At 49.0% G+C, this 12969-nt stretch overlaps 2 protein-coding genes across 2 annotated transcripts in view; one reads left to right on the forward strand and one right to left on the reverse strand.

Moving 5' to 3' along the window:
* Positions 1-315: 315 nt before the first annotated feature.
* Positions 316-10510, forward strand: SLC35F6 (solute carrier family 35 member F6). Its single transcript, XM_078621369.1, has 8 exons — positions 316-889; positions 2187-2262; positions 3481-3652; positions 4483-4704; positions 5264-5374; positions 5804-6047; positions 7681-7747; positions 8603-10510. Exons 1-8 carry the CDS (start codon positions 813-815, stop codon positions 8732-8734), a joined length of 1101 nt encoding a protein of 366 aa, XP_078477495.1. The 5' UTR covers positions 316-812; the 3' UTR covers positions 8735-10510.
* Positions 10511-11298: 788 nt separating this feature from the next.
* Positions 11299-12969, reverse strand: part of LOC144738300 (uncharacterized) — an 8420-nt gene continuing 6749 nt past the window's right edge. The window contains exon 5 of the mRNA XM_078621306.1: positions 11299-11357. Coding sequence (XP_078477432.1) covers positions 11299-11357 — 59 coding nt within the window. The remainder of the gene's footprint in view (positions 11358-12969) is intronic.

Raw genomic sequence — 12969 nt, forward strand, 5'->3', positions numbered from 1 at the left:
TCTATGAGTCTCTATGAGTCTCTATGAGTCTCTGTGGGTCTCTGTGTGTCTCTATGGGTCTCTGTGTGTCTCTATGGGTCTCTATAGGTCTCTATAGGTCTCTATGGGTCTCTGTGTGTCTCTATGGGTATCTATGGGTCTCTGTGGGTCTCTATGAGTCTCTATGGGTCTCTATGAGTCTCTGTGTGTCTCTATGGGTCTCTGTGTGTCTCTATGAGTCTCTATGTGTCTCTATGAGTCTCTGTGGGTCTCTGTGTATTTTATGGGTCTCTGTGTTGAGTGTGCTGAATGGATTTGATGATTCCGGCGTCGATTCCTTGAAATCGATTCCCCTGTCACGTGAACTTGGCTGGAAGAGGAAGCAGGAGAGAGATCGCCTCATCCAGAGACAGCGAGAGACAACGAGACACACACAGACAGACAGAGATACAGAGAGACACACAGGCACAGTGAGACAGTGAGACACACAGAGAGACACAGTGAGACACAGCGAGAGACAGAGACAGACAGAGAGACACACAGAGACACACAGACACAGTGAGACAGTGAGACACACAGAGAGACACAGTGAGACACAGAGAGACAGAGTGAGACAGTGAGACACACAGAGCCAGAGACACACAGACACACAGAGAGACACAGAGAGACACAGAGACAGACACAGCGAGACAGACAGACACAGAGACACACTGACACAGTGAGAGACACAGACACACAGACACAGTGAGAGACACAGAGACACACAGACACAGTGAGAGACACAGAGAGACACACACATCACCGGTGTTGCGTGTTGTGTGTGGGTGGTGGAGATGGCCTGGACAAGGTACCAGCTGTTTCTCGCCTTCCTCATGCTCATCACTGGGTCGATAAACACCTTGTCAGCAAAGTGAGTAGTGGGTGAGTGGGTGGGTGAGTGGGTGAGTGGGTGGGTGAGTGGGTGAGTGGGTGGGTGAGTGGGTGAGTGGGTGAGTGGGTGGGTGAGTGAGTGGGTGAGTGAGTGGGTGAGTGGGTGAGTGGGTGGGTGAGTGGGTGGGTGGGTGAGTGAGTGGGTGGGTGAGTGGGTGGGTGGGTGAGTGAGTGGGTGAGTGGGTGGGTGGGTGAGTGGGTGAGTGGGTGGGTGAGTGGGTGAGTTAGTGGGTGGGTGGGTGGGTGAGTGAGTGAGTGGGTGAGTGAGTGGGTGAGTGGATGGGTGAGTGGGTGGGTGGGTGAGTTAGTGGGCGGGTGAGTGGGTGAGTGTGTGGGTGAGTGGGTGAGTGGGTGAGTGAGTGGGTGAGTGGGTGGGTGAGTGGGTGAGTGGGTGGGTGAGTGGGTGAGTGGGTGGGTGAGTGGGTGAGTGGGTGGGTGAGTGAATGGGTGAGTGGGTGAGTGGGTGGGTGAGTGGGTGGGTGAGTGGGTGAGTGGGTGGGTGAGTGGGTGAGTGAGTGAGTGAGTGGGTGAGTGGGTGGGTGAGTGGGTGAGTGGGTGGGTGAGTGGGTGAGTGGGTGGGTGAGTGGGTGAGTGGGTGAGTGGGTGGGTGAGTGGGTGAGTGAGTGGGTGAGTGGGTGGGTGAGTGGGTGAGTGAGTGGGTGAGTGGGTGGGTGAGTGGGTGGGTGAGTGGGTGAGTGGGTGAGTGAATGGGTGAGTAGGTGGGTGAGTGGGTGGGTGAGTGGGTGAGTGTGTGGATGGGTGGGGTGGTTGTCACGTGACTTACCCCAGGCGAGTGTCACGTGACACTCGCCTGGGACAGGTCACGTGACACTCGCCTGGGGCAGGTCACGTGACAACCACACCCCTTCCCCCACGTGTCAACTTCACCTGCTGTGATTGGTCAGTTTGAGAGTGACTGGTGATTGGTTGTAAGTCTCACGCCGCGCCGTGATTGGTCGATGTGTGAGTCTCTCTCTGATTCGTTGTCTCACGCCGCGTCGTGATTGGTCGATGTGTGAGTCTCTCTCTGATTGGTTGTCTCACGCCGCGCTGTGATTGGTCGATGTGCGAGTCTCTCTCTGATTGGTTGTCTCACGCCGCGCCGTGATTGGTCGATGTGTGAGTCTCTCTCTGATTGGTTGGCTCACGCCGCGCTGTGATTGGTCGATGTGCGAGTCTCTCTCTGATTGGTTGTCTCACGCCGCGCCGTGATTGGTCGATGTGTGAGTCTCTCTCTGATTGGTTGTCTCACGCCGCGCTGTGATTGGTCGGCTCAGGTGGGCTGATACATCTCTGGCTCCAGGCTGCGACCCCAACTCAGAGCCCAGGGAATTCAATCATCCATTCCTGCAGGTACCAGCAAACTATAGTATCAGTACTACTACTATAGTACCAATACTACTACACTCACTCAGTCAGTCACTCACTCACTCACTCATTCCTGCAGGTACCAGCAATATATAGTATCAATACTACTACTATAGTACCAGTACTACTACCACTACACTCACTCAGTCACTCAGTCACTCACCCATTCCTACAGGTACCAGCAATATATAGTATCAGTACTACTACTATAGTACCAATACTATTATAGTATCAATACTACTACCACTACACTCAGTCACTCAGTCACTCAGTCACTCACTCACTCAGTCACTCACCCATTCCTGCAGGTACCAGCAATATATAGTACCAATACTACTAATCTATAGTACCAATACTATTATAGTATCAATACTACTACCACTACACTCAGTCACTCAGTCACTCACTCACTGAGTCACTCACCCATTCCTGCAGGTACCAGCAAACTATAGTACCAATACTACTACTATAGTACTAATACTATTATAGTACCAAAACTACTACTATAGTACTAATACTATTATAGTACCAATACTACTACTACACTCAATCACTCAGTCAATCACCCATTCCTACAGGTACCACCAAAATATAGTATCAATACTACTACTATAGTATCAATACTACTATAGTACCAATACTATTATAGTACCGATACTACTACCACTACACTCAGTCACTCACTCAGTCACTCAGTCACTCAGTCACTCACTCAGTCACTCAACCACTCACTCAGTCACTCATTCAGTCACTCAGTCACTCACTCAGTCACTCAGTCACTCACTCAATCAGTCACTCACTCAGTCACTCAGTCATTCAACCACTCACTCAGTCACTCATTCAGTCACTCAGTCACTCACTCAGTCACTCAGTCACTCAGTCACTCAACCACTCACTCAGTCACTCATTCAGTCACTCAGTCACTCACTCACTCAGTCACTCAGTCACTCACTCAGTCACTCAGTCACTCAGTCACTCAGTCACTCACTCAGTCACTCACTCAGTCACTCACTCATTCCTACAGGTACCACCAATACTACTACTATAGTACCAATATTACCACTACTACTACACTCAGTCACTCAGTCACTCACTTAGTCACTCACTCACTCAGTCACTCACTCAGTCACTCACTCAGTGTCTCTGTCTCTGTCTCTCTGTGTGTCTCTCTCTGTGTCTCTCTGTGTCTCTCTCTGAGACTAGGCGAGTGGCATGTTCCTGGGGGAGCTCTCCTGCCTCTTCGTCTATCTGCTCCACGTTGTCCGCGAGCGCCGCACGGACCCCGGCAGCTCCGTGTCCGTGCGGCGCTCTGTCAGGCCCATCTTCGTGATCCCGGCGCTCTGCGACATGACGGCCACGTCGCTCATGTACATCGGTGAGACCTACACTACAGTGTAGTGTATAGTGTAGTGTATAGTGTAGTGTATAGTGTAGTGTATAGTGTAGTGTGTAGTGTATAGTGTAGTGTATAGTGTAGTGTATGGTGTAGTGTGTAGTGTAGTGTATAGTGTAGTGTATAGTGTAGTGTATAGTGTAGTGTATAGTGTATAGTAGTGTAGTGTAGTGTATAGTGTAGTGTATAGTGTAGTGTATAGTGTAGTGTAGTGTATAGTGTAGTGTAGTGTATAGTGTAGTGTATAGTGTAGTGTAGTGTATAGTGTAGTGTAGTGCATAGTGTAGTGTAGTGTATAGTGTAGTGTAGTGTATAGTGTAGTGTAGTGTATAGTGTAGTGTAGTGTATAGTGTAGTGTAGTGTATAGTGTAGTGTAGTGTATAGTGTAGTGTATAGTGTAGTGTATAGTGTATAGTGTAGTGTATAGTGTAGTGTATAGTGTATAGTGTAGTGTATAGTGTAGTGTGTAGTGTAGTGTGTAGTGTATAGTGTAGTGTATAGTGTAGTGTATAGTGTATAGTGTAGTGTATAGTGTAGTGTATAGTGTATAGTGTATAGTGTAGTGTATAGTGTGTAGTGTATAGTGTATAGTGTAGTGTATAGTGTAGTGTATAGTGTAGTGTATAGTGTAGTGTATAGTGTAGTGTATAGTGTATAGTGTGTAGTGTATAGTGTATAGTGTAGTGTGTAGTGTAGTGTATAGTGTAGTGTATAGTGTAGTGTATAGTGTAGTGTAGTGTATAGTGTAGTGTATAGTGTAGTGTATAGTGTAGTGTATAGTGTAATCACGACCACATCTCTCTCTCCGACAGCCCTGAATCTCACGAGTGCCTCCAGCTTCCAGATGCTGCGTGGAGCCGTCGTGGTGTTCACGGGGCTCCTGTCCGTCGGCTTCCTGGGCCGGCGTCTCACCGCGTCGCACTGGGCCGGCGTGGGCCTCACCATCGCGGGCCTGGTCGTCGTCGGCATGGCCGACTTCCTCAGTGGCGGGGGCGGAGCCTCGGAATCGCACCGACTCAGCGAGATCATCACCGGTGAGATGTGGTGGTTACACTACAATATGTACTACACTGTCGACTATACACTACACTATACACTACACTATAGACTACACTATACACTACACTATACACTACACTATACACTACACTACACACTACACTATACACTACACTATACACTACACACTACACTATACACTACACTATACACTACACTATACACTACACTATACACTACACTACACACTACACTATACACTACACTATACACTACACTATACACTACACTACACACTACACTATACACTACACTATACACTACACACTACACTATACACTACACTATACACTACACTATACACTACAATATGTACTGCACTGTCGACTATACACTACACTATACACTACAATATGTACTGCACTGTCGACTATACACTACACTATACACTACAATATGTACTGCACTGTCGACTATACACTACACTATACACTACACTATACACTACACTATACACTATACACTACACACTACACTACACTATACACTACACTACACACTACTCACTACGTGGTTGTCGTTGTGGTGTTCTAGGTGACCTGCTGATCATCTTGGCTCAAATCGTGGCGGCCGTGCAGATGGTCGTGGAGGAGAAATTCATTTACAAAGACGACATCCACCCCCTGCAGGCTGTGGGCAACGAAGGTGCTCGCCCACCAACTCACCCACTCAGTCACCCACTCACTCACCCACTCAGTCACCCACTCACCCACTCACCCACTCACCCACTCACTCACCCACTCACTCAGTCACCCACTCACTCACCCACTCACTCACCAACTCACCAACTCACCCACTCAGTCACCAACTCACTCACCAACTCACCAACTCACCAACTCACCCACTCAGTCACCAACTCACCAACTCACTCACCAACTCACTCAGTCAGTCACCGACTCACCCACTAACTCACCAACTCACCAACTCACCAACTCACCAACTCACTCTCCCACCCACCGTGTCTCCCCGTGTGTCTCCTCGTGTCTCTCCCTTCCTCCCACCGTGTCTCCCCGTGTCTCATCGTGTCTCCCCGTGTCTCACCGTGTCTCACCGTGTCTCCCCGTGTCTCTGTAGGTCTCTTCGGCTTCTCCATCCTCTCCCTGCTCCTGATCCCCATGTACTTCATCCCGGCCCGCGGCTTCTCGGACAACCCCCGCGGCGTGCTGGAGGACGCCCTCGACGGCTTCTGCCAGATGGGCCACAGCAGCGCCGTGGCGGGCGCCGTGGCGCTCAACGTGCTCAGCATCGCCTTCTTCAACTTCGCCGGCATCAGCGTCACCAAGGAGATGAGCGCCACCACGAGGATGGTGCTGGACAGGTGACGCGGGGGGGGGGGGGGGCGTTAGGGGGGGCGTTGGGGGGGGGGTCTCAGCGGTGGGGCGGGCGGGCGGGGGAATGTTGTATAGCGCTCCTGGTAACGTGATGCTGTTGATGTTGTTGATGACGTTGTTGCTGATGATGATGATGTTGTTTATGATGTTGTTTATGATGTTGATGTAAAATTTCGATTTAAAGCTTTCGTGACTGCAGGGATTCATCTTCTTGGTTCTTTCGGTAAAGTCACGTAGAAGGAAAATAATAAAATAATAAAAATAAAACATGATTAAATAATTCTCACGACGTTTCGGCCACAACGCAAGCAGCCGTCTTCAGGTGGAGAACAGGTCTGTCGAGAAGGCGGTGCAACACCTGAAGACGGCTGCTTGCGTTGTGGCTGAAACGTAGTGAGAATTATTTTATCATGTTTTATTTTTATTATTTTATTACTTCCCTTCTACGTGACTTTACCGAAAGAGCCAAGAAGATGAATTGCGGCTGGTTTCACTGGGACGCGATGCGTGCCGCCATATTGGATTATGTGTGTAAAATGGCCGACGCCGCGTGGTCGAGCGGGAATCTCAAATCGCAACTTCCTGGTCACGTGACCAGAATTTGCATAAAAACAGGAAATTCCTGTGTACGTACAGTACGTACACCCCCTCCATCTGCCGTGAGGCAAAACAGTTGTTGATGTTGTTGATGATGATGATGATGATGTTGATGATGATGTTGTTGATGATGTTGATGATGATGTTGTTGATGATGTTGTTGATGATGTTGATGTTGATGATGTTGATGTTGTTGGTGATGTCGATGATGATGTTGTTGATGATGTTGTTGATGATGATGTTGTTGATGATGTTGATGATGATGTTGTTGATGATGTTGTTGATGATGATGTTGTTGATGATGTTGATGATGATGATGTTGATGTTGATGATGATTATGATGATGTTGTTGTTGGTGATGTTGATGTTGTTGGTGATGTTGTTGATGTTGTTGATGTTGTTGTTGTTGATGTATTTGTTTGTGATGTTGTTGATGATTATGATGTTGATGTTGGTGATGTTGTTGAAGTTGTTGTTGATGTTGTTGGTGATGTCGATGATGTTGATGTTGATTATGTTGTTGATGATGGTGATGTTGATGATGTTGTTGATGATGATGATGTTGATGTTGGTGATGTTGATGTTGTTGTTGGTGATGATGTTGTTGATGTTGGTGATGTTGTTGATGTTGTTGATGTTGTTGTTGTTGATGTATTTGTTTGTGATGTTGTTGATGATTATGATGTTGATGTTGGTGATGTTGTTGAAGTTGTTGTTGATGTTGTTGGTGATGTTGTTGAAGTTGTTGTCGATGATGTTGATGTTGATTATGTTGTTGATGATGTTGTTGATGATGGTGATGTTGATGATGTTGTTGATGATGATGATGTTGATGTTGGTGATGTTGATGTTGTTGTTGGTGATGATGTTGTTGATGTTGTTGTTGATGATGATGTTGATGTTGTTGTTGATGATGATGATGTTGTTGATGTTGATGATGCTGTTGTTGTTGATGTTGTTGTTGTTGATGTTGATGATGATGTTGTTGCTAATGTTGTTGATGTTGTTGTTGTCCCTGCATAGTCTGAGGACGGTGGTGATTTGGGCTGTGAGCCTCATCCTGAGATGGGAGAGCTTCAAATATCTCCAGGTAACATCATCAACATCATCAACATCATAAACAACAACATCAACAACATGAACATAAACTACATCGACATCATCATCAACATCATCATCAACAACATCAACAACATCTGCAACATCATCAACATCATCAACATCAACAACATCATTATCAACATCAGACACATCCCTGTCTCTCTCCGTGTGTCTCTCTGTGTGTGTGTGTCTATTTGTGTGTGTCTCTCTGTGTGTGTCTCACTGTGTGTCTCTCTGTGTGTGTCTATCTGTGTGTGTCTGTGTGTGTGTCTCTCTGTGTGTGTCTCTGTATGTGTGTGTGTGTCTATCTGTGTGTGTGTCGATCTATGTATCTGTGTGTGTCTATCTGTGTGTCTATCTGTGTGTGTGTGTATCTGTGTGTGTCTCTGTGTGTGTCTATGTGTGTGTCTCACTGTGTGTGTCTATGTCTATCTGTGTGTGTCTCTCTGTGTGTGTCTATGTCTATCTGTGTGTGTGTCTCTGTGTCTATCTGTGTGTGTGTCTCTGTGTGTGTCTCACTCTGTGTGTGTCTATCTGTGTGTGTCTCTGTGCGTGTGTCTCTGTGTCTATCTGTGTGTCTCTCTGTGTGTCTCTCTGTGTGTGTCTCTGTGTCTCTCTGTGTGTGTGTGTATATCTGTGTGTGTGTCTATCTGTGTGTGTCTCTCTGTGTGTGTCTCACTGTGTGTCTGTGTGTGTGTGTGTGTGTCTGTGTGTGTGTATATATGTGTGTGTCTATCTGTGTGTCTATCTGTGTGTGTCTATCTCTCTGTGTGTCTATCTGTGTGTGTATGTGTCTATGTGTCTGTGTGTCTCACTGTGTGTCTCTCTGTGTGTGTGTCTCTAGGTGATTGGCTTCATCATCCTACTGAGTGGAGCCGTCATCTACAACGGACTTCTCTCCCCCGTCGTGACGCGGTGCCGTGGACACACACAGACACAGGAAGAGACGACCTCGCTCATCAGAGACGAGCCTTAGTGTCTGTCTGTGTGTCTGTGTGTGTGTCTGTGTGTGTATGTGTCTGTGTGTGTGTGTCTGTGTGTGTGTGTGTGTCTGTGTCTGTGTGTGTGTGTGTGTCTGTGTGTGTCTGTGTGTGTCTGTGTGTGTGTCTGTGTCTGTGTGTGTGTGGAGCGGTGCCGTGGACACACACAGACACAGGAAGAGACGACATCCCTCATCAGAGACGAGCCTTAGTGTCTATCTGTGTGTGTCTGTGTGTCTGTGTGTGTGTGTCTGTGTGTGTGTGTGTGTCTGTGTGTGTGTGTGTGTCTGTGTGTGTCTGTGTGTGTGTCTGTGTGTGTGTCTGTGTGTGTGTGGAGCGGTGCCGTGGACACACACAGACACAGGAAGAGACGACATCCCTCATCAGAGACGAGCCTTAGTGTCTATCTGTGTCTGTGTGTCTGTGTGTCTATGTGTGTGTCTGTGTGTGTGTGTCTGTGTGTGTGTGTCTGTGTGTGTGTGTCTGTGTGTGTGTGTCTGTGTGTGTGTCTGTGTGTGTGTGTCTCTGTGTGTGTGTGTCTATCTGTGTTTGTGTGTGTGTGTGTTTGTGTGTGTGTGTATCTGTGTGTGTGAGTCTGTGTCTGTGTGTGTGTGTGTGTGTCTCTGTGTGTGTGTGTGTGTTTGTGTGTGTGTGTGTTTGTGTGTGTGTATCTGTGTGTGTGAGTCTGTGTGTCTGTGTGTGGGTCTGTGTGTGTGTCTATGTGTGTGTGTGTCTGTGTGTGTGTGTGTCTGTGTGTGTGTGTGTCTATGTGTGTGTGTGTGTGTTTGTGTGTGTGTGTCTGTGTGTGTGTGTCTATCTGTGTGTGTGTTTGTGTGTGTGTGTATCTGTGTGTGTGAGTCTGAGTGAGTCCAAATTTCACAATTCGCGTCTAACCTCAGGGAACTGACAGTTTTCGATTTAAAATTCTTAATTTTCACTTCTCTTACTTTAGGCTACTAGCGATGAATGCCTTGTGTACACATATGGAGCGTAGTGTATAGTGTAGTGTAGAGTGTAGTAGAGTTTAGTGTATAGTGTAAAAATGACAGAAACCCACAGACACACACAGCGACCCACAGAGACCCACAGAGACCCATAGACACACTACACTATACACTACACTACACACTATACACTACAACACACTACACGCTACACTACACGCTACACTATACTATACACTATACTATACACTACACTATACACTACACTATACACTATACTATACACTACTACACACTACACGCTACACTATACACTACACTATACACTACACTATACACTACACTATACACTATACTATACACTACTACACAATACACTATACTATACACTACACTATACACTACACTATACGCTATACTATACACTACTACACACTACACGCTACACTATACACTACACTATACACTACACTATACACTACACTACACTATACACTACTATACACACTATACACTACACTATACACTAGTTAACTAATTGGCACCCGCTTCGCTCATTGCCGCTGCGTCTGCCTCGTTGTGTTTCTATTGTTCATGTTGTCAGTGGTGGTGGTGATGGTGGTGGTGATGGTGCTGGTGGTGGATCGCTCCAAACTTTTTTCCTGCACGATTTGTATCTGATTCGGGTGGTGGTAATGGTGGTGGTGATGATGGTTGATGGTGGTTTGTTGTCTTTGAAATCTTTTCGGGGGGGAATTGTGGCGACGACGATGATGATGATGACGACTCGAAGCTGTTTTGATAAATAAAACAACAAATGAGCCATCATTGCACTGAAGCTTTGTCAGTCTCTCTGGTGGTGACGATGGTGGTGGGGGTGGTGATGGGTGTGGTGGTACTGAGAGTAACGGTGATGATGGTGATTGTGATGACACAGCAACAACAACATTCGCCACTAAGTGGCGGTGACGTCACCACGACGCTTGTGCCAGGCCATGTGCACCTTGAGGCCACGTGAAGTGTCGAACGCCCGCTGGCAGGAGGTCACGGGGCAGACCCAGGTGCCACGGGTCGACTGACCGAGATGACCGAGATGACTGGCTGATGCACCACCTGTGCCCCCTACTGTGCCAACTTGCTGTGCTTTAGCCACCCGGCGCTCCGCTCGTTGTTGTGAGCGTCGCTCCTCCGCCTTCCGTTGTTGCTGGAGGGCGACTGCCTCCAACTGCCCAGTAGCGTCCTTCACGAGCCTCCTCAACAGAGGCCGATCTTGACACCGCTGGTACCAGTTGTAATGTTCTTGGAAGGAAGACGGAGTCTTCTTAGAGGCAACACGTTTTATTCACCAACAGTTACACTAATCCCTTAACACAAAGGGGTAATGGCCCCTTTCACCCACAACCTGGGGAGGTACAGCCTCCGGGCTATCGTACCTACAACTCTCCCTACTCCAGCCCTCCGGCTGGCTAGACCTAGGGGAGGCTGACCCCACCGCTGGCACCGGTGGGTCCCTGACCACCCGGCCCGTCCGGACCTAACCCTCACAAGGACATCAGGCCGAGGGAACATCAGGGTCCTAACCCCACGACCACCGGCACCGCACTGAGCCCTGGCCCTCAGAAGGACGTCAGCGGCTTGGGCTCCAGGGTCTTCTTCTTCTTCCGGCGGCTTCTGGCTTCGGCTTGAGACGGACTGACTCGCGCTCTCAGGGGACCCGCCTTATATACTCTCTCCCTGAGGGGCGGGGCTCTGGGGGATCGTAGCTCCCCCCAGCCCCCTCCCCTCAGAGGGGTTCCAACCGCCGTTGGCCCGACCGGTCCGGACCGGTTTCTACCCCTCCCCCTGGTTGTGGCGCGTGTGCGTCAAACTTGACCACCACAGAGACACACAGCGAGAGACACACACAGAGACACAGAGAGAGAGAGAGACACAGCGAGAGACACACACAGAGACACACAGAGAGAGAGAGAGACACAGCGAGAGAAACACACAGAGACACACAGAGAGAGACACACGCAGAGAGAGACACACACAGAGACACACAGAGAGAGAGACACGCAGAGAGAGACACACACAGAGACACAGAGAGAGACACACAGAGAGACACACACAGAGACACAGAGAGAGAGACACACGCAGAGACACAGAGAGAGAGACACACAGACACACAGCGAGAGACACACACAGAGACACACAGAGAGAGAGACACACGCAGAGAGAGACACACACAGAGACACACAGAGAGAGAGTGAGACACACACAGAGACACACAGAGAGAGAGTGAGAGACACACAGAGAGAGAGACACACGCAGAGAGAGACACACACAGAGACACAGAGAGAGAGAGACACACGCAGAGAGAGACACACACAGAGGACACACAGAGAGAGAGACACACGCAGAGAGAGACACACACAGAGACACACAGAGAGAGAGAGTGAGATACACACAGAGACACACACACAGAGAGAGTGAGACACACACAGAGACACACAGAGAGAGAGACACACACAGAGAGAGACACACACAGAGACATACACAGCGAGAGACACACAACATAGACACACAGACACACATGAACAGAGAGACACACACAGAGAGACACACAGACACACGCACAGATAGAGACACACAGACACAAGCAGAGAGAAACACACAACATAGACACACAGACACACACGAACAGAGAGACACACGCATCCCACCGCAGCCTTCGCACGAAAGCCGGGTGGAGGAGTCGGGAGCGAGTTGGGGGGGGGTAGTTGTCTAGGACAGCGGTCCCAAACCTTTCTGGCACCTGGTACCGGTTTCGTGGAAGACAATTTACTTACGGACCGGGGGGGGGTGTTCATCATTGGGTCTTTCCCCCTTTCCAAAGAAGCTCTCTGGCAACGTTAGTTTTCCACTCGTTGTGGCCACTAGGGGGGTTAGCAGCTTGTGGGATCACCAGAACTGTGACGAGTGGCGCAGTGCGGGAAAGAGGCGCGGGCGGAAGTGGTGAAGAATAAAACAATGGGGGCGGGTTCCACACGCGGACTCACCGCTCTCACCTCCTGCTGCTGCTGTGCGGCCCGGTTCCGAACAGGCCACGGTCCACCGGCAGCGCTACCAGTAACAGTAGCGCAACTGGTACCGCTACCGGTAGCGCTACCAGTAGCAGCATCGGTAGTGCTACCGGTGCTGCTACTGCTACCGGTAGCGCTACCGGTAGCAGTAGCAGCACCAGTGCCGCTACTGGTAGCAGTAGCGGCACCGGTAGCGGTCCGTGGCCCAGGGGTTGAGGACCC

The sequence above is a fragment of the Lampetra planeri genome, chromosome 81, assembly GCF_965212315.1.
Source record: "Lampetra planeri chromosome 81, kcLamPlan1.2.h2, whole genome shotgun sequence".
Classification (NCBI taxonomy): Eukaryota; Metazoa; Chordata; class Hyperoartia; order Petromyzontiformes; family Petromyzontidae; genus Lampetra; species Lampetra planeri.

Excerpts from the sequence above, each read along its gene's own strand:
- SLC35F6 (XM_078621369.1), top strand. The coding sequence starts at position 813 with ATGGCCTGGACAAGGTACCAGCTGTTTCTCGCCTTCCTCATGCTCATC. Across the intron at positions 4,705-5,263 it reads ACTCAGCGAGATCATCACCG|GTGACCTGCTGATCATCTTG; the intron begins GTGAGATGTGGT and ends GTGGTGTTCTAG. Across the intron at positions 6,048-7,680 it reads ACGAGGATGGTGCTGGACAG|TCTGAGGACGGTGGTGATTT; the intron begins GTGACGCGGGGG and ends GTCCCTGCATAG.